The sequence below is a fragment of the Hemiscyllium ocellatum genome, chromosome 3 (genome assembly GCF_020745735.1).
Source record: "Hemiscyllium ocellatum isolate sHemOce1 chromosome 3, sHemOce1.pat.X.cur, whole genome shotgun sequence".
Lineage (NCBI taxonomy): Eukaryota > Metazoa > Chordata > Chondrichthyes > Orectolobiformes > Hemiscylliidae > Hemiscyllium > Hemiscyllium ocellatum.
Window position 1 is genome coordinate 77,221,278 of NC_083403.1, and position 24,313 is coordinate 77,245,590.

The following is a 24,313-nucleotide window of genomic DNA, read 5'->3' on the forward strand; positions in this document are numbered from 1 at the left end:
CAATCCTTTACCACCTTCACAGTCAGGTTACCTAAAGATGCTGGGAATATGGTTTGGAGGAATTAAGGCTTGCGCAGAATCTCGGGGGTAGCATTTTGCCAAGGTGAGGCAGAAACCAGCTTTTGGGAGCACTGCACCATCTCCATTGCAGGTGAAAACCTGGTCATCAGGTGTGAGGTACATTCTGTATTGTTGTACTTATTGTACATCTGACCTATTCCCTCGAACATGACCATTGTAGTCACCCAATCCAATTTCCACTTTGCCTAGAGGTCAAAGATGGATGGGTTTGCAGGGACACAATGTACAATGCTCTGGATAAGTTGGGAGAAAGAATATATCAAATGCTGCCCTCATCCTGATGGCTATCTTTGTGTGTGGCTGCATCAAACTGTGTGAAGACCTTTGGTACGCAAACCCCACATGTACTGAGATTCCACCTGTCCCCCCTATTGCAAAGGAAGGGACTGGCCTCATTGTTGTGGAATGCTTCAAGTAATTGGACCTTTCTGCACCATCTAACCTTCATGGAGAAATTTGCAAAGAAAAACACTTTTGACCACAAGTCACTCAGGAAGTGGTTAACATGCAGCATCCTCGAGACCCTGTGGAAAAAGGAGAGGGTGGATCCTGTCGAGTGGTTCCCTGAGCAGACTGTGAAAGGCATTTGGCAAAATGCCTCATTGCCAGAACTTTCCAACAAGTATCAAGAGCTGGCTGGTGGTGAGAAGGGCAATACCTAGATGATTCTTTACGTATGCCCAGAGTCTCTGCATCATCACAAGCTGCCCTCGAAGAAACTGTAGGGAGGTAGAGACTGTCACACATCTCCTTCTGCAATGTGTCTTTGCCGAGAAGGTCTGGAAAGAGATGCAGTGATTTTTGTCCAGGTTCATCTCAAGCAGCTCCATGACTCAGCACCCTGCTCTGGAGGCTGTTCCCTGGGATGAACACCGGGACAAACATCAACTGTGTGCCTGGAGGATTATCAACATAGTGAAAGATGCTCTTTGGACTGCCTGAAACTTGTTGGTCTTACCTAGACTTCACCAGAATGGCACATTTCCAGGTTCACGACTATGTGCTGAGGGACACGTGAAAGCTTGGGGCAAGCGCAGAGGGGAAAGGCCAATATCTAAAACCTTTTGGCCAAAGTACAATAAAGGTCCATTTAGTTATTGGATCCTCCCGGTGCCTCAAATATGCATAATCGAATCTTGTGTAAGTAGGAAAACATTAGGTTTGTTTGTTGGAAGGTCTGGGAATTCAAACTCCAACGTAAGATTGTTTCTCCATGTGCAAAAACTGTACAGAACCAAACTGCTCTTGTGACTTTGTTTGTACATAAAGATTTTTTAAATGAATAAAGTATATTTTTGGAATTCAACAAGTGTAATCGCTAGACTGAGCTGTGCAGGTCAAAAAGGAATGACTTCATCAGTTCAGCTCATGAAGGATTCTCTTCCTGAGAGTGTGGACAGCATGTGTATACCATTGTGGTTGGTAAAACAAGTTATTTTAAAGAATGCTATGTCAAGGTCACAGGCCTTTCAATGTGTCTCCTCATCAAAGCATCAAAGTATCTAACTTATCAACTACTTTTACCACATGATTTGGAGATGCCGGTGTTGGACCGGGGTGTACAAAGTTAAAAATCACACAACACCAGGTTATAGTCCAACAGGTTTAATTGGAAGCACACTAGCTTTTGGAGCGCCGCTCCTTTATCAGGTGATTGTCACACAATCACCTGATGAAGGAGCGTCGCTCCGAAAGCTAGTGTGCTTCCAATTAAACCTGTTGGAATATAAATGTTGTGTGATTTTCAACTTTTACCACAGTCATTTTTCACCTTTTCTCAACCCTATGACTGACATTCTTCAATCTTATGTTGACTCAATAGTTCTAGTTTTCAGAAGGATCATAGTTCCAGTACATTGAACTGATCAATGCAAATGCAAATCCCTGAAGGTCAAATGATCGCCTCTTTGTTTACTGAATTTAGGCTGAACTGTCTGCCACTCACTCTGTAGAAGGGAGACACCTCGGTCATGGGTATTACTGTTTCTGACTCTCCAACATGTTTAGGCTGAGCCTGCAGCAGTAGGGCCCTCGTTTGTGATGAATCTGTTTAGTAAAGGACCATTCTTAAAATGGAAGTTCAAAGTCAGTCATTCCACCTAGGAATTTTGTTGCAAGTAATTTGTTCGGAATGCACTTTGAAAGCTAATGATTTCTCAGGTTTCCCATTCTTTGATTCACGGGAAGTTTGCTGGTGGGTCTTGTTTCTGGCCAATTATTATGTTGTGTCCCTCAGAGATATGCAGAGATGAAAGCACCACAATCTGTCTATGGAGGAACTTTATTTTAAATGTCTTTTTATTAATATTTCTGTGCTCTCATTTCCAGTTTGCTGGTGCTTGCTTTCAGATTAGTTTTTGTTTCTCCAATGGCACTCAATAATGGCAGACAGAACAAAGAAGAGTCCACAGACATACATTAGTAAACACTGACCAATTAACAGCTGTACCTCTATCCAGAAAAAGGAGCACTTCTTAATTTGTCTGTAAAGTCTGGATGAGTTCTTCAATTAGTCACATAACGAGTGATTAAATGTGAAAAAATATTCTTTTTCCCCCTATGTTGACTTTCTAAAATACCCTTTCTGAGCAGTTTGAATTGTAACAATGAAATAATTGCGATGCTACTGAGGTTTGTATCATATTGGCACTGAAATGGAAGGCAGGCAGTTGGTGGATTGAACATGTCATTATCGAGTGTTAAGAGTGATCGATGACATGAATCACAAAATTATTCTGGTGTAGAAGAAAACCATTTTATCCATATTTAGCTTTCTGAATGTGCATCATGACTTAATACCATTTTCCCACCCTTTTCCTATAATCCTACACACTATTTTATTTAAATAATTGTAAGCTCTCTTGAATGATTCAACTGACTCTGCCTCCACCACAATTCCATGCAGTGCATTTCAATCAATAATTACTTATTCTGTGCATTTGATTTTCCTCACAATGTATTCACTTTTCCAGCAAAACACTTCGGATCCATGCCCTCTTATTCTTGATACATTTTTGAGTGGGAGCTGTTTTTCTCACTGTCTGCTCTGTCCAGACCTCTAATGATTTTGAAAACGTCACTCAAATCCTCTCTGAGGCATCTCCTCTCCGAAGGAAACAGTCCCACATCTCTAATCTATCTTCATAACTGAAGTATCTCATTCTTGGAATCGTTCTTGTAAGCATCTTCTGGACTCTCTCCAAGACATTCAGATCCTTCCCTAAGTATATTATTCAGAAGTGTCCATAGTCCTCCAGCTGAGATCTGATATAAGATGCTATACTGTGTATACTTTGTCTTATAAGGTTCAGAATAACTTCCTTGCACTTGTACTCTCTATTAATAAATCCTAGGAGACTTTAGCTTGATTTGCCACTGTCTCCGCGTATCTTGCTTGAACCCCTTTAATGATATACACCCATATATACCCAAAACTACCCTCATCAATGCTCCCTGTTACCTCTCCTAGAATTCTAGCAAGTTGATTAAAAATGTTTTCCCCTTGGAAATCTATGCAGGCTGCCTCATATTTCTCTATGTAACTAGTAATTCTATCCCAAATTATTATCATAAAATCAAAAGAATCCCTGCTGAGTGGAAACAAGCCATATGGCCCAACAAGTCCACACCAACCCTCCAAACAGTGTCCCATCCACACCCATTCATCTACTGTATTACTCTACACATCCCTGACTAACCTACAAATCTCTGAACTCAATGGGCAATTTACCATTGGCCATTCACCTAACCTGCACATTCTTTCTATAATTTTCCTGATAACTAAAGTTAAGCTGACTGGACTAGAATTGCTGGACTTTTCTTAGCAAATTTATTTGAACAATGTTCTAGTCCTCTTGAATTACTATCTGAATATAAGGAAGACTGAAAGATTGTAGTCAGAACCTCTGCAGATTCAGTTCTCACTCATCTGCTGCAGGTGCCTTGTAAACTCTAGGCATCAATGGCTTATCCAATACCCTGTCCTTATCAATTTGAAACCCTTCTAGTGACTGAGATTCTATCTCTATGGCCTGGTACCACTGCCTTGCCATCTGCCTCCATGTACAAATCTCCTCTTTTGGTCTCTTCTTATCCTTACTCCTCCTTTTACCATCATTTACCAATTGCATGCCTTCAGAAGATTTTGTAATTTCCTGTTGAGTTAATTGATAGTTTTTTTCATAATCCCTCTTGTTTTGCATATTTGCTTTCTCACTTCCCTCCTGAACATTTTGTTCTTAATTACATTTTTTTAACCAGACACATCATACTTTTTCTTTTATCTTGAATTCTATCTATCTTTTTCATTATCTCGGGAACGCTGGGTTTTTATTTCCTTTTTGAGGGAATGTATGTTGACTATATCCAAACCGTCTCCTCTTTCAAGGTAATCTATTGTTTAGCCTCAGTTCTTTCCTCCCAACCTAATTGGCTCCAGTCTAACTGGCCTAGTTGATGATGCTATGTACAACAGTATCCTTCCTTATTTACCCGATGTGGGGAATTTGAGGGATACTGAATTGGAACGTCAGTTCTCCAGTTTCACAAAATTTGCAATAGTTGCTAAATGCAATCTATGCTGAGGTGTCACAGGAACTGGAATGACTTGCGTAGATGATGTCATTGAGCAAATCAACTTGTTGCCATGAATACCAAAACAAATCATTGCATATCATAAAATGGCAAAATTAGGTGGTTTTGAGCTACTCCATTTTCTCCAAATTAGATTAGCTTGGGAGCTCTTTTAAAAACCATATCTGGGATTCATTTTTTGGATTTCTAACTCTATCTGTGGACGTTCATCAGGGATTTTTAAGTGTACAAGCTAATTCTGGTCACACACTCAGCACCTTTGACCTGGTTTACTTTGTTGTATGGACCAGCATGACTGATTCCTCATCATTTTTTTCTGGAGGTGTGTCAAGGTTTTAAAGGGTCAGAAGTCTCAAGACCTCAGATGAGTTGTGAATCATAATGTGCACAGAACTGAAATTTGTAATGTGAACCCTAGTTATCTGCATCAATCTGAAGATAATAGTCGCCTAAGTTTTCATTTTAGACAGGTATTTCCTTGCTACAATTCAAGAACTATCAACATTATTCCAGGAGTCCACAGTTTTTATGAATGTGACAGATGTCAATAGTTGTGCAAAGCCAATGTTTACGTTTTATTTTCAATCTCTTAAAGTACGATTCAGTAGCACAGAAAGCTCTATTGATTAAGTTCAGAACTTGTAGTATTCAAGAAGGTAATTTCTTCATCTTGTCATCGCTGTTCAACCTCCTTGACAAGTTAATTAGCCTATGAATGGATAAAGCAGAACATGAACAGAGGTTTATCACTCTGTACTACTTTGATTTGCACAACATGATTTGCTGCTCTATGACAGCAAATGCACATTTGCAGCATTGAGAGTGACTTTCTGTAATGTGAGCAGCTAGAGTATAACGCACTAATGCTAAGCTCAAAGCCATGCATGCATTTCTATCTCTATCTAAAGTGAAAGGATTGGCATCGTTCCTGGCTGCCACTAACTTTTATTGCAAATTTGTCCCAAGCTGCACTAAGACTGCCGAGTCTCTTCAGAGACTAATGACCAAAGACAAATAATGGAAGTGGACAATCATATAGTGAACAGTATTTGACACGTATTCAACTTCATGTGGAAATATATGGCAGCATAGTTACATCAGGAAACCCAACTGAAGCTGTTACTCTCCTAATCTATTGAACGAAATGAACAACCAATTGTTTTATCTTCATTCCCATTGTCATGAACAGAACACACATACAGGACAGCAGGAAGCACAAACTGCATCTATGCTTGTTATCATTGGCGCATGCATCTCTAAGCTGGAAAGTTCACTGTTTGCACTGATCAATAATTGCTGACTACATTGTTAGCACCAACTGCTATGCAGATCCTGACATGGTCAGATTGTCTTCAGTTCAGTTCAACTTCTAGGTTGACTCGGTCACTGGTTCACAGTGCTGAGCAGTTGATATGCTTGGCTGCACCTCTATCTTAGGCAGTAGTAGTGAGTGTGTAGTGGCTTGCAGCATTGAACCCTGCATGCTTGTGATATGCTTTGCTGCACTTTTATGCTGGACAGTGTTAGTGATAGCTAGCGACTTGCAACATTGAAGATCACTGTGTGATCATGGTCATTTCACTCATGACCATGAATCTTTTCACTCAAGGAGTCGAGGACAGAATTGGCAACAGACAACGTTCTGCAAGAAGTAAACTGGCAAGCGATGTGAAATAGAGGAAGACCTGGTCCTGTACCATGAGTCTGGTGGCCAGCAATAGATCTGTTAATGGAAGTGTTCACCGAATATCCAAACTGTTGTTTCTAATGAGAAGTTGTAGTTAAACAGTATCTGTACCTGCACAACCAGTTCTGTAGCCAACAAAACAATGGCAACAACTCCACATGGATATTAAATAAGAACAAAAAAGTACCCAGTAGGTCAAGAAGAATCTCTGGAAACAAACAGATTTAACATTTAACGTTGTTAAGATTACAAGTTAAAAATGTGAGAATTTGTGGAAGTGCAAGAAGGGGGAGGGAAGAATTAAAACGAAAGTGTATAAAGAGAGTGAAGGCCAGGGGAGATTACATAACAGGACATTTCATGATCCAACAGCCAAAGTAAAGGGCAGCAAAAGGTAGCAGCAGCGTAAAGAGCAGGCATTTTAAAAAGCACCTATAAATAAAGCTTCTTGACACACAAGACATTGTGTGCCATCTCAGTGTATCTCCAAGATACAAAGCGCAATAAGGAGTATGGTAGATAAGCAGGAGACCAGAAAAACACAGCAAGCCAGGCAGCATCAGGAGGTGGAGAAGTCGACGTTTCAGCTATAACCCTTCTGTTGCAATAAGAAATATAGTGAAAGAGTTGGAAAGTTGGTGTGGGTCTATTCACTGGATATTCACTAGGAGTTTTTCATGGCTGTTTGAGTAATGTACACTTTACCTTTCCTCCTACCCTTGCAGGTCAGCTGGGGATAGGCTTTAAATACTGGCTCTGCCATGTTTAACATCCTAAGAATGAATTTGATAATAAAGTTTCCAATGGCTCAACCAGAGCTACCCAAATCTTAATTAACATCTTTAAACTAGTAAATTCTAAATTTTCACTGGAACCGAAGAGATACAAATCAGCATGGAGGGTCCATTCCCAACATGGAGTCAGAGAAGAGAGTGTATGAAAATGTGACATGAATTATGGAGTTGTATGAGTGCCAAGCACTGGAAATGTTACTCAGCCAGTGGACAGCTGAGTCAAGATTCAAATTCCATTGTATTTCTTTCACAAACTACAATCCATCTACAACTATCTTGTGTGAAGTCTTACTCACCGATTTCTCCTGTGTTTGCTAACTTGCATTAGTTCCTGATTCTTCAATGCCTCAGATTTAAACTTCTCATTCTTCATATTCGAACCCTTTGGCACATGCTACACTATAGGTTAGGAAACACAACATCCTGATCATTGTTAATCTGACTATGACCTTTTGCATAACCATTCATTCTATAATTGGCTGTTATCCCTTCTAGACTTCACACATTGGAATTCCCATCCAAAATCCCTCTGTGTCTTCATTAATTCTCTCTTCTTTAATTTCTCCTTAAGACCTTCTAAATAGTCACGTTTTGTCTTGGCATCTTTTGTTCTGTCTGATTACACCAGTTAAAAAGCACCTTAGGGCATTTTTTTACATTCAAGATGCTGTATAATACAACGTATTGTTCTGTTATTAATGTGGATTTTATGAGATTGTCACACCATTTACTGAAACTTTATAAGGGATAGTGTACAATTCTTAGGTGAAACGTATGTTCGAGCAAAGACCTAGTTGAGGACAAATTTTATTATATTATTTGTTTACATGCTTTGTTCTTAATTTTCTTTGTTAGGGTAATGGCATCCTCATAAGTAATGGTGCTGATGGAATTAAGCTCGATCCACTGACAGAGCACACCAAAATGATAGTTTTACGACCAGAGAACTTTGTGATTCATTCCACAATGTCACCTGTAAACAGAAAAGACTTCATGACTGTTCTGGCAAACGTTACCCGTCTTCTCATAAGGGCCACCTATAACTACGACCAGACTGCCATCTATGGGTAAAAAAATAAGCAATATATTTTCCTTGTAGCAAATATTATTTGTTTTATTGAAATTCAAACCACAGCCCACTTGCTATACTTTGGCCATTTAACTGATATACCTTTAATGGTTGAATTTTATGCTGGCATGGGCATAGAAACTGTGAAGATGAAACTGCCGGTGGAAATGGTTCAATTAGCCTTGCCTTCTGGCTTGATTGTTAATAATTCTGTAAAGAGATATGGGTAAGAGAGGGTTACTGCTGTGACAAATTGATAGCCAAGTGTATTAAAATGAATTACCGCATTCCGCTTCAACCCCTCCCTTTGTGTGGTTGCAAGTATGTTTGTGCATTCTTGGCACACTGAACCTAGTGACACATGGAAGAGACAGCCCATCACACCTATTTCTATTGTTCCTTGATGAACAGAATATTCTGTTTCTAGAGATAGAAAAATGGAAATCGCAGGAGAGCTCATCTTGTTTTTTTTATATTTCCTTACTTGCCTGTTATGAATAGAATCTCAACCATTAATTTACTACAGTTACTGTCCCAAGAAGACAAATTGGACAACATTTTCCACTTAAAACAAGCTCATGTATTATTTGCTTATGTGGCAATGAAGAGTGCTGTGAAATATGCTTCATCTAATTTTCCATTATTGCTGAGTTACCTCATGGAAAGAAATTCATCTTAAGTAATAAACCAAATCAGGATGTAGCCATTCTGTGCAAGTACATTCATAGTCATGCACCTCATTATTGATGATTTATTAAAAATAAGTTTGTACTTGTTATTAAACTACTACTGCAATTCATTAACAAGGATATCATTTATCTTAAATTTCTTTCCTTGTTTAATAATTTGTTTGATGACAAAGTGAATCTCAAATAGGGCATTTCCTTGGATTAAACTCGTTTTGGCTAAGTCAAAAGCAGAGAATGTCCCAAAGTGCTTTAATTATAAACAGTAGGCACTGTCTGTTTACACTGGACAGTTGCGACTCTCCGGAGTCATTATGCTGCAGGCTATAATACAAACATCCCAAATTGCAGTGGGATTCCTGGGCTCAGCTGGTTTGTAAAAAGCCTCCAGGCTAGTTTAAAGAAATGCAGCCTCCTTTCCCACTATTGACAACGAAATTGCTTTAGGACACATAGGACATTGTTGTCTATAAATGACAACAGGAGAGGGAGGCATTTTGAATTCACAGAATTACAATTTTGGTGACAAAATAGACATTCAGTTCATGAGTAAATCTCATTGAAGGGTTCCATTGCTGAGAGCCACTTGAATGCAAATTTACAAATTCTTTAAAAGATCTTCTTACATTGCTGCAGGAAATAAAAAGCATGAACATATTTTAGGTAGCTTGAATTGATTTTTTTTCCTGGGAGCGAAGGTACTTCTCAGTGTGTAAATGGCCATACCTTTTATTGGGGCATAGGGAATATCTGATTTTCCTTTGTTTTCCTGACTCAATCTGTTTCCTTCTGGCATGTGTGGGGATTGGGATTGCCTGATGTGCAAAACCCTTGCCCAAACCCTGCTAATATTGGCTTATCCATTGCAAGCAGAGTAAACTCAGATTTCCTCCCACCTGCCTTTTTTTTCTAGTAGTTCAGGGTATGGCAAACCTATTAAAATCACACCAAGTTTACGTGTTTGTGAAGAAAATGGAAAGTTTTTTTGAAGAGTCAGAAACATTCTGAATGATAAGTACGGTGTGTTCACACCTACATTGTGAAGATTTGTTCTTTAACAGAAAGTTGACCCTTACATTAACCTGCCCCTTTGTAGTAGACCCATTTCCAATGGATGAGTCACTGTTGTGCTCTTAAAATATTGCAAAATGACCTGTTAGCATATGCTGTTACATTTTCTACTGTGATTTAATAGTTCCGGTTGATATTAAACAAAAAGAAACATTATTTTGACAGTTATGAAGAATCTGAACAGTGTCCAATACATTTCTGGTCTCATCTCCACTTTCCAGCCTACACCTCATTAACCTTTGACTCCCTTGCCTATCAACAATCTATCAAACTCAGTCTTGAATAAATTTATAAACCCCGCAATTTTCTGGGGATGAGAATAGGGCACACTAAAGATCTTTTGAGAGAAAAAAAACTCTTAAGTTCAGTCTGAAAAGGGCCAGCATTTTTTCTTAAACAACGTTCCCTGGTTTTAGTCTCCCTGACAAAAACCGACTGGTATTCAACATTTCCAGTCCCCACAAGAGTTAATATGTTTCAATAGATCACTGGTCTCTCTCCTAAACTTAAAAGGATACACCTTTAATATGTTCAACCTTACTTCGTAAGGTAGCCCAGGAATAGGTGAACCTTCTCTGAATTACTTGTAAAACAATTTTTTTTCAGAGCAGGAGACCAAACTGTACACAGTACTCCAGATGTGGCCTCATCAGTGCCTTTTTTTATAATGAATTGCTGAGCAGTGGTTAAAATAAATCTTGAGTGAAGCTGTTTCTTCAAACAAATCATTCTCTTGTGAGGTATTATTAATTGTGGAGTTGTTCAGCTCATGAAGTAAGCCATAGGTGATGAACTTAATCAAATATACAGATCTCTGCTTAAAGTAAGCTAATCTGTAGACTTACAATTGTAGGAAGGCAAAGGCATCAAATTGAAATAACTAAGGTGGTAAAGGAGCTTGGCAAAGTAGACGTAGAAAGGTTGTTATCTCGTATGGCAATCTAGATTGGGAGGTCATAATTTTATGGTGACGGATGACAGATTTAAAACAGAGATGAAGAGAAATGCCTTCTCTCAAAGTGTTGTGGATCTGTGGAATTCATTACCCCAGAGTACAGTGGATGTAGAGACTTTGAATAAGTTTAATGAGAAAAATAGACAGGTTTTTAATTAGTAATAAGTCAAAAGATTATCGAGAAGGGGCACAAAAGTAGAGATGAGGCCAAGATGCAACCAGCCATGATCATATTGAATGGTGCAGCAGTTTTGAGTGGTTGAATTGCCGACTCCTGCTCCTGGTTCTTATGTTCTGTATAGCTGCAGTAAAGCATCCCTATTTCTCTATGCCATTCTGCCTCCAATTATTGACAACATTTCTTTCCTAAAAACTTGTTGTGACCTGCCAGGACTCCCCATTCCCATTGTACCATTGACTTCTGCAATCTCCCTCTATTTAAATAAAAGATTGTTTTGCTATTCTTCCTGCCCAAATGGGAAAATTCACGTTAGCCCAAATCTATATATTTCCACACTCTTAACGTGTCTACGTTCATTTGTACACCATGAGCTATTCTAGCTATCATATTTGTGGTACCTTCATCTAAATCATTGATATAAATTGTAAATATGGTGGACCAAATGCTGATACCTGTGGCACTGCATTAATGACAACTTACCAAGAGAGACTCTTTATCTCTACCCTCTGCTTCCCGTTAACTAGTGAATCTCTGCTGTCCTTGCTAGTGTCAAGACTGAATTCCCTGTTACAGAGCCTGCAGTCTCTACCTGCACTTTTTTGGGCATCCTGAGAAGGGCTCATTGAGACATTGGAAGCTGGCCCTTTGTGCTTAGAACCTTCAGTTATCCTGTACCACCATCTTATTAAACCTTACCAATTGCATTCACTGGATATGTTCATACCAATCTCCATGCAACTCATCTCTCCCAGTGTGAACCCTGCTAACTTTGCCAGTGGACCAACCCTTACTCTGTCCCCAACTCCCTTTCAGAATGTCTGTTAACTTGGGCTCAAGGCTGTGAGCACTCCCAGAAGTACTGTGGATGATCCATGAAATCTGATTGACAGGAAAGGCTAGAGGATGCTTTTTCGCCTGGTTATATCTTTCCACCATTTGTCTTGACCAAAGGGCATGAGGCCCTTATCACTTGATCACACCTTAGCTTGACCCCCTAATTTTCCAGCACTTTCTCTTCCTTTCAGCATTTTATTATGTTTCAATCCTCCAAATGTTTTTTAAAAAATTCTTTGCCATACAGCTCCCAAGCATGAAGAATCCCTTCTCACTGAGATACCTCATTCCATTAGCCTTTGTGCAAACTTCCAATTCTCAGGAATTTTAATCACCATCTTAACTCGTAACTCCCCAAATTTCTCCCTCCCATGTGAACTCCCCAACTGAAGAGGATATATAAGATCCTGAGAGGGCTCGACATGGTAGATGTTGCAAAGATGTTTCCAAAAGTGGGGAGCCACAACTCTGGGATGTAGTTACAGAATAAGGAGGCACTCATTAAAAACTGAGATGCAAAGGAATTTCTGCTCCAGAGGGTAGTGAATATCTGGAAGTCTCAAACCAGAGATTGTGGAGGCTGAATCAGTGGAAGCGTTTAAAGAAGCCATAAACTGATCTTTGAAATATCAGGTAGTTGATGGTTAACCTGAGCTAACACAATCTGCCTTACGCAGATCAGTGATGATTCTTTTCAATGACCTAACCCTGATTCTACTTTTTATGTTTTTAGAACCAGCTATGTCACCAGCCAAGCTGTTTAGGAACAGCTACAAACTAGCATCTACCCAGCAATATGGAAAATTGCCCAGTTATGCCCTGCCCACAAATATAAGGACAAATCCTAACCTGCTAGTTATTCTCCATCTTGATTGACAGCAAAGTGATGGAAAATGACAATGTGAGCATAAACACTTCACATAAATATCTCTTAGACAGCAAGAACCCGATCACTCATGCTCAGTTTTGAGTTTCACCAAAACTAATTTTATCACGGCCTTGGTCCAGACATGAACAAGAAATCTGAACTCAAGATTTAAGAATTACTACCCTCAACATTAAGGTAGCATTGATTGAGAGACATCAAGGAGCTCTGGCAGAATTGAAGTTAACGGGCATCGGGGGATAACTCTGCACTGGTTGAAGTCGTAGCTAGCATAAAAGAAGATATTTGTGGTTGTTGGTAGTTCATCTTCTCAGCTCCAGGGCATCACTAAAGGAGTTCCTCAGGGTACTATCCTCATCTTCAGCTGTTTCATCACTGACCTTCCCTCCAACATAAACGCAGAAGTGGGTTGCCACTGATGATTACACAATATTAGTAACATTCACAGTTTCTCAGACACTGAAGCAGTCCATGCTAACATACTTCAAGACCTGCACAAAACTCAGACTTGGATTGCTCTGTTACAGATCCCTGATGAAGGGCTTATGCCCTAAACATCAATTCTCCTACTCCTTGGATGCTGCCTGACCTGTTGTGCTTTTTCACACACACTCTCAATTTTGATCTCCAGCATCTGCAGTCGTTACTTTCTCCTGTTCCGTGGCACATAACATTTGCACCTTACAAGTGCCAGGCTATGAACATCCACAAAAAGACAGAATATAATCATCTCCTTGTCACATTGAGTGGCAATTACATGACTAAATCCCCCATTATCAATATCCTGGGGATTATTATTGACTAGAAACTAAACTGGACTAGCCAGAGAAATAATGTGACCACATGAGCAGGTCAGTGGCTGGGAACTAACTTCCTGGCTCCTTAAAGCCTGAACACTTACAAGTCACGTATCAGGAGTATGATGGAATGGTTTCCATTTGCCTGGATGCATGCATCTGCAATAATTCTCAAGGAGCTCCATACCATCCAAAACAAAGCATCCTGCTTGCTTGATATCCTGTTCCTTCCTCCACTCCAGTGCACTCTGGCAGCAGCATATACTTTATATCAGATCAACAAGCTCCTTGGATAATGCTTTCCAAACAAAAGTACAAGGGCAGTAGACACATCATTATCATCTGCAACCTGCTTACCTTCCACACACCATTCCTGACTCGGAACTATAACGTGAATTTTACAATATCATGCGATCAAAATCCAAGAACATCTTTTCCAGCATAATTCCAAGTGTACTGACGGACTGTAGCAGCCTAAGGTGATGACTCAGCATCACCTTCTGATGTAATTTGGGATAAGTATTAAATGTGACTCCAACATCCCAAGAATGTCAAGAAAATGGCCCTGTCAAACTCTCAATCTCCATTTGCTGACTTACTTTGACTTCAGGCCAAGCAAGCTTTTGATTTTAAAATTTTCTTCCTTGTTTTCAGATCCCTCCATGACCTTGTCCTTCCACACAAGTAGAATCTCCTGTTGCTTCACAGCTTTCCAAGATGCCCATGCACATCAAAAATCTGGCCTGTTAGCATCTTTTAATTGCTCTGCCATTAAAGTCTACACCTTTGTTTGCCTCAGCCTTGAACTCTGGAATTCCTTTCCTGAATCTGTCCACATCTCCATCTTGCTTTTCTCCTTAAATACTAGAGCTTTGACTGAGCTCATAGCTGTCGTTTTCTGCTCTTACATAGTTTGGTGTCAATTTTGGTGTCAATCCTGCAAAGCACCTTGTAATACTTTATTATGCTAAAGACAGAATATAAGTGAATGTTGTGATCTTGGATTGTTGAATTTCACATTTTCTTGACTTCAGAAAATAATTGCCTAAATGAAGCTGTGATCAATTACATATCTTTATGAGAAAAAAAAGAGAACGAGGAGGGGAATTTTAACTCCTGAGCAGTAATCAGCTTGGAGCACATTTGGCCCATCCAATACTGACAACCAAAGGCTTAGAAAATTTTATCAGGCCACACTTATTAATGACAAAAATAGGACATTAATCCCAAAGCAAGGAACATAGGATTGGAGTTAGATAGTTGGGTTGGTATGATGCTGACATTGACAGGCAGAGGCTTTGTGTAGAGAAGCACCACTGCTTCCTGTCTCATAATAAAACTTTCAATCTTATCTACACTGCTCTTCAGTGATGTGACAGTCCCAAACTTCTGCTGAATTCCTAATTTAGATTGGCATCAAGCCCTACATGCTACAAAGCTAATTCAGCCACGTCTGGGACTCCCTCGGTCTAATTATCTGATTATAATGTTATTAGATGTCAGCCCCTCTGTGCAGTAGTTTTCATTTCTGTTTTCAATTTTATTCACTGTTGTTCTGCTCCTCTTATGCAATTTTATTCATCTTATTCATAAGCAGTGAATCACTTTTAGATTTCCTGAGAATGGTGCTATATAAATAAATGTTCATTTTATTAGCCAGACAAATTTCATCAGTTGTTCCACTCCAGCATGGGTGCTGGTGTTCATAATATCTGCATTTTGCCTCATTACCTGGAAATTAAAGATATTTTAATTCTCAAAACCTGAAATCTCACAAACAAAACTTGAATGACCTATGTGATAATAGTTGCAACACCTTAACATGTTAAAATCCTTTACAGTATCTTAATATGTGTGAACCATTCTGAACCAATTTTAAAGGGAGTTGAGAACGAGCTATTTAAAGGGTTACATATTAAAAACAGGAGGGAGGGGCACTAAATGCAACTGCTCTTTCAAAGAGCCAGAAGAGATGCAACAAGTTGAAACAAGCTGCTGCACTGTATGATACCTTAATCTTGACAAATTGTATAGATGAGTTACTGAAGACAACAGTGCATGTTCTCAGCAAAGGTGTCCTTATGGACATGCCATTATTTCTAATTAAAACAGAAGTTGCAGGAAGACCTAGTTATAAACTGTTTCATGACAATTAACTCACTGCAGATCCACTGGGAGGAAATGTAATTAGAGCTTCTCTTCTGTAATTATTTGAATGGATTTAAATTTAATTATGTTTTATGAAGAGGATATATTTTTGTTCTGTTTTTGCCTGAACAGGTTGAGCTCTGTTATACTCCAGACAGCTAATCCAAATTCATTAGGCCAACAGACAGCTACAAGCGTTGAGATTTGCCACTGCCCTCCTGAGTACTCTGGCACATCTTGTGAAGTGAGTAACAATTGCAGGATCTAAATTTTGTTATCAATAAATTTCTTAATCTGCAATGTTTCATCTCTTATCAATGTGGCAAAATGATAACCAACTATATCACTTTAGGACTTCTAATGGTCACCAACAAAGGTAAATTAAAATGAATGGTTGGAAAAACCTACAGGGCTTTCTTATCTCTACATTCACCACTTGCCTGTTTTTTTGTGCCTTTTCAACTTCTTAGCTGTTGGTTGAGAAGGTAACTAAAAATGTTGATCTTGTGGTGCAATCAGAAATTTATTTTTAATTCATTCATGGGATGTGGGCGTGGCTGGTGTTACATCTGTTGCCCATCCGTAATTGTCCTTGAGAAGGTCATGGTGAGTGCCTTCTTGAAACACTGCCATCCATGGAGGGTAGATACGTCCACATTGTTGTTAGGAATGGGATTGCATGATCCAGACCCAACTACACTGAAAGAATAGTGATATATTTCCATATCAATTCACTGAGTGGCTTCGAGTGGAACTCGGAGGTGGTGGTGTTCCCATATATATTTTGCCTTTATTATGGAGTTGTTAATAAATCTACAAACATCAGTTGGGTTTGTTTTTAATTTCTCTTTGGGATGTGTGTATTTCTGGCACAGGCCTGAGATTTATGGATTAATTGTCCCTGAGGGGCAACTCTGTTGTGCAGTTCAGGTCGCCCTGTTATAGGAAGGATATTATTAACGATTTTGGAGAAGATTTGATAAGCACAGTCGGCCAATTCCTGCACAACAGACCTAAACAAGAAGGCACAACATGCCCAGAAACTTTAGCCACCCTGCCAAATATTAAAAACATCTCAGAGATCATGACCAGACTACTCTGGCCCCAAGGCATCATGGTAGCCCATAAACCTTCCACCACACTGAAACAGCTCCTGATGAATTTAAAGGACCCCGTACCAACAACCAGCAGAACGAATGTCATATACAAAATACTCTGCAAGAACTGCAACAAACATTACATTGGACAGACAGGCAGGAAACTAGCCACCTGGATACATGAGCACCAACTAGCAACCAAAAGACATGACCAACTATCACTAGTATCCATACACACAGACGAAGAGGGATATCAGTTTGACTGGGACAATAAATCCATCATGGGACAGACATTCAAACTGGAACTCCACTAACAAACCTTTCAATTTGGACCCCATTTACCAACTTCTCAGAAAAACAACCAGAAGTGATATCACCCACAACAGCAGACCAAGACAGATCAGTAGCAAGCAGGACAGAACAACAGCACTTCATTGGAGGCTCACTGATGAAGGTACCTTGCATGGTGATGAAACATCTGAGAACAAATCTACCAGCTCAGCAAGCAAACTTGCAACCTTATAAACAGTGTATTATTAAACTAGAGAGGGTTAGAAAAGATTTACCCGAATGTTGATGCTAATGGAGGGTTTGATACATAAAAATAGGGTGGATAGGATGGGACTTTTCCACTGGAGCTTAGGAGATTGAGGGGTGGCTTTATTGTGGTTTCTAAAATCATGAGGGGCATGGACAAAGTGAATGACACTCCCTAGGGGAATTCAAAACTGGGGGATGGCATATTTTTAAGGTGAGAAGAGAAAGATTTAAAAAGGACATGAGGGGCTGCCGTTTTACGCAGAGTGGCTCGTGTGTAGAATGAACGGCCAGAGAGGGTGGTGGATGCAGGTACATTTACAACATTTAAAAGACATTTGGATAAGTTCATGAATAGGAAAGATTTGGAGGGACATGGGCCAAGTGAAGACAGGTGAGGCTAGTTGAGTTTGGGAACATAGTCGGCGTGGATTGGTTGGACTAAAGGGTCTGTTTTCATGCTGTGTGACTCAATGACTAGGAGATGATCATGAACCATCTATAACTGAAGGTCTTGCTATTTTGATGTAAATTAAGAATCAACCACAGTGCTGTGGGTCTGGAGTCATGTGGGCCAGACTGGATCAGTCAGGACAGCAGAATTCCTCCTTGATGGGCATTCATAAGTCATAGGTTTTTTTTAATGATAATCCAGATATTTCATGATCAACTTCAATGAGACTTGAATTTCATTACAGATTTATGGTTAACTGAATTTCAATTCTCCAGCTGCCATCGTTGAAATTGAACTGATACCTACAATTCTAATATCAGTAACATTGCCGCTCTTTTACCAGCAGTCAAGTAGCCTGAAAAGTCTGGTATCTCAGAGATGCATTTTATCTTAAGTCACTGATAAGATGATCCTTGGATTATAATTAGCACAGCGCCTGTGCAGACTGTGGGCCTTTACAAGTTGAATTTTCCAGACTCCTGATTGCTTCCCAGTCTACATGCCTGGCTTGACTAGCCTGGGTGAATGAGCCATGGAGCAGCCTGCTCCCCATCCATCCAATTAAGGCCCTTAAATGACAGATTAAGCAGCTCCCCTTTCCTCCCAGATGTAATTTTGATGCAGGCAGGAGGAGGTCAAGGATACAAGTAGAGGTAAAGCTCTGCAAATCACCCCGCCCAAGCCAATTAACCCTTTCCAGACTATTAAGTAGCTATGGGGTTGCAGACTCAGAAAACCCTGAAAAGTACATCTTAAACATTCTTATACATTCACTCGAGCAATGCAGTTGAGTGCTACAACTGTGGAGTCTCGATCTGTGACATCTCATCATCCATCTCTGTTACATAGTATTATTGCTAAAATAAAAAGACAAATTTTGTTGAAGTGTCTGATATTGGATGTGATTCTGAAATTGGACACATTTGCTGGATAATCCTGAATCTGCGAGGAATTCTGTTGACAGCAATTAGGATTTTCAGTCAGGCTTGCAGTGTGGCACACTTGTATGCATGGAAGCTACATATACAGGGCCCTGCTATTTGCAGATAGAAAGAATGTACAGATGCACTATGTCAATTTTGGGTCAACACAATAGGTGTTAGCCAATTGCTGGTTTCTTTCTCAGGACCTGCCCTGACCAGTCAGGGTCAACCTCTCTGATTTAAAATTTAACAAAATCTGGCTGTTAGTTTTGACTCCAAAACACTGAAGGAATGGTAATATATTTCCAAATCTGGCATGTGACTGGCTTGGAGGGGATCTTGCAAGTAGTAGTGTTCCCACATATCTATTTCCCGTGCCTTTCTGGGTGGTAATGGTTGTGAGTTTGGAAGATGCTGAATAAGGATCTTTGGTGAATTTCTGCAGTGCATCTTGTAGATAGTACACACTGCTGCTACTGAGCGTCAGTGGTGGAGGGAGTGTTGTTCATGGACATGTGTCAATGAAGTGGGCTGCTTTGTCCTGGACCATGTCAATCTTCTTGAGTGTTGTTGGAGTTGCACTAACCCAGGCAAATGGAGAGTATTCCATCACACTCCTCACTTCAGCCTTTGTAGATGGTGGACAGGTAGTGGGGAGTTAGGACATAAGTTACTTGCTGCAGTAATCCTAGTCTTTGACCAGCTGTTGTATATGGCAAGCCTAGTTCAGTTTCTGGTTAATGGTAACCCCCATGATGTGTATGTTAATGTATTCAGTGATGGTAACATGATTGAATGTCATGTGGCAGTGGTTATATTTTCTCTGATTGGAGACAATTGTTGCTTGGCATTTGTGTGACACAAATATTACTTGCCACTTGTCAGGCAAAAGCCTCAAAGTTATCCATGTCTTACTGCATTTGGACATGGACTTTTTCAGTATCCCAGAAGTTACTAGTTGTGCTGAACTTTATGCAATCATTGGCAAACATCCTCACTTCTGATCTTATGGTGGAGGGAAGGTCATTGATGATGCAGCTGGAAATGGTTGGAGGTGGAAAGGATGCAGAGGAGATTAACACAGATATTACTGGAACATAGGAACTTAGGAACAGGAGTTTACCATTCAGTTCTTTGAATATGTTTCTCCATTCAATTAGATCAAGGCTACAATAAGGAAAGAATTGACAGCTTGGGTCTTTCTTCTGTATGTGAGAAAGAGATTGGGGGGACCTAATGGAGGTCTTTAGATGATGAAAAATTTAACAGAAAAATATTTAATTTTAATATTTAGTAGAGTATATACCGTAAGAATATTTACTATTGTGAAAAAGAAAATAACCAAAGGCCACTAACATAAAATGGTCACAAAGAAATTCTATTGAAGATTCAGAAGAAACTTCTACATCCAAAGAGTGATGAGTATGTGGAAATCACTACAAGAGGGATTGGTTGAAGAAAATTGAGTAGATGTAGTTTAGTTGAAGCTGGACATTTATTTAAGGGAGAAGAAAATAGGTGGCTACAAAGATAGATTTAGATGATTAAAAATTTGGAGGATGTTGGAGTTTTTCTGTGTGGTATATATCTTAATAGTCATAATCACATGATTATAATCACACCATGTTTATAGAACATTGGCTGCTGTCTGGCAATACTTCAGTATTAAAATTCTCATCTATTTTCAAATCTGTCCATGACCTCAAGTTCTCCTGTCATGCAATGTCCTCCAGTGCCACATTTCTCCAAGAATTTTGCATTTCTTCATATCTGGCCCTTTGCATATCCATCATTGGTCAAAACTCTCAAATCTGGAAATCCTTTTCAGTACTGCTACCATTTTATCTTTTTCTTTTGCTCACTCCTCCTTTATGACTCTCCTTAAAAACGTACCTCTGATCAAACTTTGACCATTTGTCCTAATGTTCCCTTCTATATGCCAACATTCTTATGAAACACCTCGTAAACACCTTTTACTGAAGGAAATTTAAGAGCATATACACATATATATTCAAGTTGCTGTTGTTTCAGATCAGCCAGTAACTCATGCAGGATAGTTGTCAGGATTGCATATCTTCACAGCAGTGCTCAAACCGGAAATGCTGCTTGACATACTGTTAATTGGTCTGATGCACAGCTACAGTGTGTACTTGTAGATTGGTCCTTTGAGACTCAAATCCCTGAGCTCAAGAGTTGCAACTACCATCTAGTTAAATGGTAAAGGCAAGTGTAAATCTAGCTGTGCTTTCTCCTTTCCACGACTGTACTGTGCCAAATGTCTCCATCTGTCACACACTCAGTCTTTCTCAGAATAGATTCATCTGTGATGGTGCTTCTAATTGAAGGGGAACATGGTCGATACATATGGTGTCTTCTAGTTTTTCTCTCTGGGCATCCAAAGCAGCACAGGAACATTGTAGCTTAGAATAATGGGTTGGAACAGATTCCCAGGATAAGACACTTCATTAAAAAAAAAGAATTCACAGAATGTGGGCATCACAGGCTGGGCCAACATTTATTGCCCATCCTTAATTGCCCGATTAAGAGTTAACCACATTGCTGTGGGTCTAGAGTCACATGTACGCCAGACAAAACCAGGACATTATTGAACCAGATGGGTTTTTCCTCAACACTTGACAATGGTTCCATGGTCATCATTAAAAACTTATTTCCAGATGTTTATTCAATTCATATTTCATCACCTGTCGTGTCAGGATTTGAATCTGGATTCTGAACACTACCTAGGTGTCTGGATTAATAGCCGAGTGGTAATGCTGCTAAGTCATTACCTTCCCCTGTGATGTGTTAGACTGCAATGCTGTAATGTCTACCTAATATGTATAATGTGGTGAATGTTACAAAAGTTCAAGTTTTAGTTTCTTTCTTACTGCCTTCTATTAATTTGAATGCTGGCTTTGAAAACTCCTTACATTGGCTTTACCTCTCATGGCGCCTGCATTATTTGCATAATATATGTTGCTACTTCTCCTTTCCTAAGTATCGTCCTTTATACTTATCAATATTTAAATGTCATTTGCCATGTGCCTGGAGGCAGTGTAAGTTGTGCAGATGGGACAAGAAAGTTACAAAAGGCCACAGACAATTAAAAATGTTGACAGATGTAGTGACAACTGAAGTTCTATGATGAGTAAGTGTGGAGTCATTAACTTTGGAATCAAGGAAGACAAATTGAATGTTTCTTTTTGAAAAGCGATGAAAGATTAGGTGCTGTGGAAGAACATAGCTGTTTAACTGACTGTAGGCAAACAGATCATGAAAACTGTGAACAGGGACCACAAGTCTAATACAAAGTTAGCCTTTATCTCAAAGAGCTTAGAGCATTAATTGATGTTTCATGATAATAAACAAAAATAGAAAATGCTGGAAACGATCTGTGCAGAGTGAAATTGCAAGAGTTTCACATCATTCATCTCTCTGCGCAGATGCAGCCAGATCTCCCGAATATTTCCAATATTTTCCATTTCTGTTTTAGATGTCCAACATCTGCAGTATTTCAATTTTTGTGGTATTGATCTTTCAGTTGAGCAGATGTTCTGCACACAATTTGAAGTACTGCACTTTGAGAAGGTTAAAGTGGTCTCGGTGGAACTGCAGCTCAGATTCACCAGAGGCTTAAAGAATTAAATGATGTGGACTGGTAGTATAAACCTGATTTGCAGAGCCTGAAAGGTGGAAGAATGGTTTATTTGCAATCTTAAAGTTGACAAAAGCATTTGGTAAAGTGGAAGAAAAGATCCTATTTTCCTGTTGTGGAAGATCAAGAATCGCGCGGGATAATCATACAATCGGTTTTTCCTCAGACAGGATTCTGAGCTGTTCCTCAAAAATTATTGAGAATACTAGGAAAACTGAACTTGGATAGAGAGATTTTTATTACATGCACTATCAAGATGTATGTAAGTGAAAAATAGCAGATAACTAGGATGGAAGTATAGATTAGCCATAAACCAGTGAAATGATAGAAAAGGAGTGGGACTTTCATTAATGCAGGCTGCTGGTCTATGAGCACCCAAAGGTCTATTCCAGTTTATCAGCTTTTTGGAAAGGCATACAGATGAGACCAAGGGCCTAATATCACCTGTACTTCATTGCACCAATAACAGTCATGTTTGGCAATCATTCTACTCTTTTGTATTTGTATTAGCTCTGACAAAGAGGTCATTTCACCTCCATAATATTAACACTCTGTGTATTTTAATTTATCCACTGCCAGGCACTAAGGTTTCAGTAAATGCCCTGACATGTTATAGTTAATTGCTGGATGAGTAAGCAAATTTAAATTAATGGCTTATAATGATCTCTACCTTCGCAGACAAATTTACCTTATTCAGCTCACATATTAATATAGTTGCCCTTCTCTCCTTCCAACCTTTTGGCTATATCTTGTACTGTTGAGGAAAGAAAGATAAATTAATGGGACTTCCAGTGCTCTTATTCCACTAAATAAAAGCAAGACTAGTCACGACTGCTTTTCTGCATGAGTAATTTGCAGTTGCCTGTAGTATTTCTTTATTACTGTTGCAGCAATTAACCATGTTACCAAACATGGAAAAATGTATTTTTCCTTTTGCAATGTACTAGGTCAAGGCAGCAATACACTTTACATTTGCAGTCAGATTGAATCATCAGACATTGGTTTTGCAGAGTTACTGCTGAGAATTGTAAAATACTGTTAAATTTATATACCATTAAAATTTTTACATATGTTAATAATGGAATTGAGACAGCTTTAATGAGCACATCAGGAAAATCATCTCACTGTTTCGTTATGCTGATCATAATATCCAAGCCAATGACATCAGGGAAGATGGCTGTGGTTGTTGGAGGTCAGTTATCGCAGCTCTGCAGGAGTTCCTCAAGCTAGTGTCCTAGGCCTAACCATCTTCAGCTGGTTCATCAATGACTCTCCCTCCATTATAAGGTCTGAAATGAGGAAATTCGCTGATGATTGCACATTGTTCAGCACTATTCACAACTCCTCGGACACTGAAGCAGTCCATGTTCAAATGCAACAAGATCTGGACAATATCAGGTTTGTTCTGACAAATGGCAAGGAACATTTGCACCACACAAATACCAAACTATGACCATCTCCAGTAAGAGACAACCTAACTTCCACTCTCTGACATTCAAATAGTGTTACCATCGCTTAACTCCCCATTATCAACATCCTGGGGTTACTATGTCCAGAAAATCAACTTAACTTGCCACATGAACATATGAACAGTGACTACAAGAGATGGTGGGAGGCTAGGGCTACTGCAGCAAGTAATTCACCTCAAGAGCTCCAAAGCCTGTCCACTCTCTACAAAGCACAAATCAGGACTGTGATGGAATACTCCTCACTTGCAGCTCCAGCAGCACTCCAGAAGCCTGATATCATCCAGGACAAAGCAGCCTGCTTGATTGGCACCCCATTCATAAACATCCAATCCCTCCACCACTGATGGTCAGTCACAGCAGTATGTACTATCTACAAGATGCACTGCAGAAATTCAC

General features: G+C 39.5%; 1 protein-coding gene across 4 annotated transcripts in view; it reads left to right on the forward strand.

The window, feature by feature from the left end:
- Positions 1-24,313, forward strand: part of lama2 (laminin, alpha 2) — a 393,314-nt gene that overhangs the window by 175,574 nt on the left and 193,427 nt on the right. For all 4 annotated transcript variants that reach the window (XM_060851112.1, XM_060851122.1, XM_060851132.1 and 1 more), the window contains exons 14-15: positions 8,011-8,222; positions 15,915-16,026. In XM_060851112.1, coding sequence (XP_060707095.1) covers positions 8,011-8,222; positions 15,915-16,026 — 324 coding nt within the window. The remainder of the gene's footprint in view (positions 1-8,010; positions 8,223-15,914; positions 16,027-24,313) is intronic.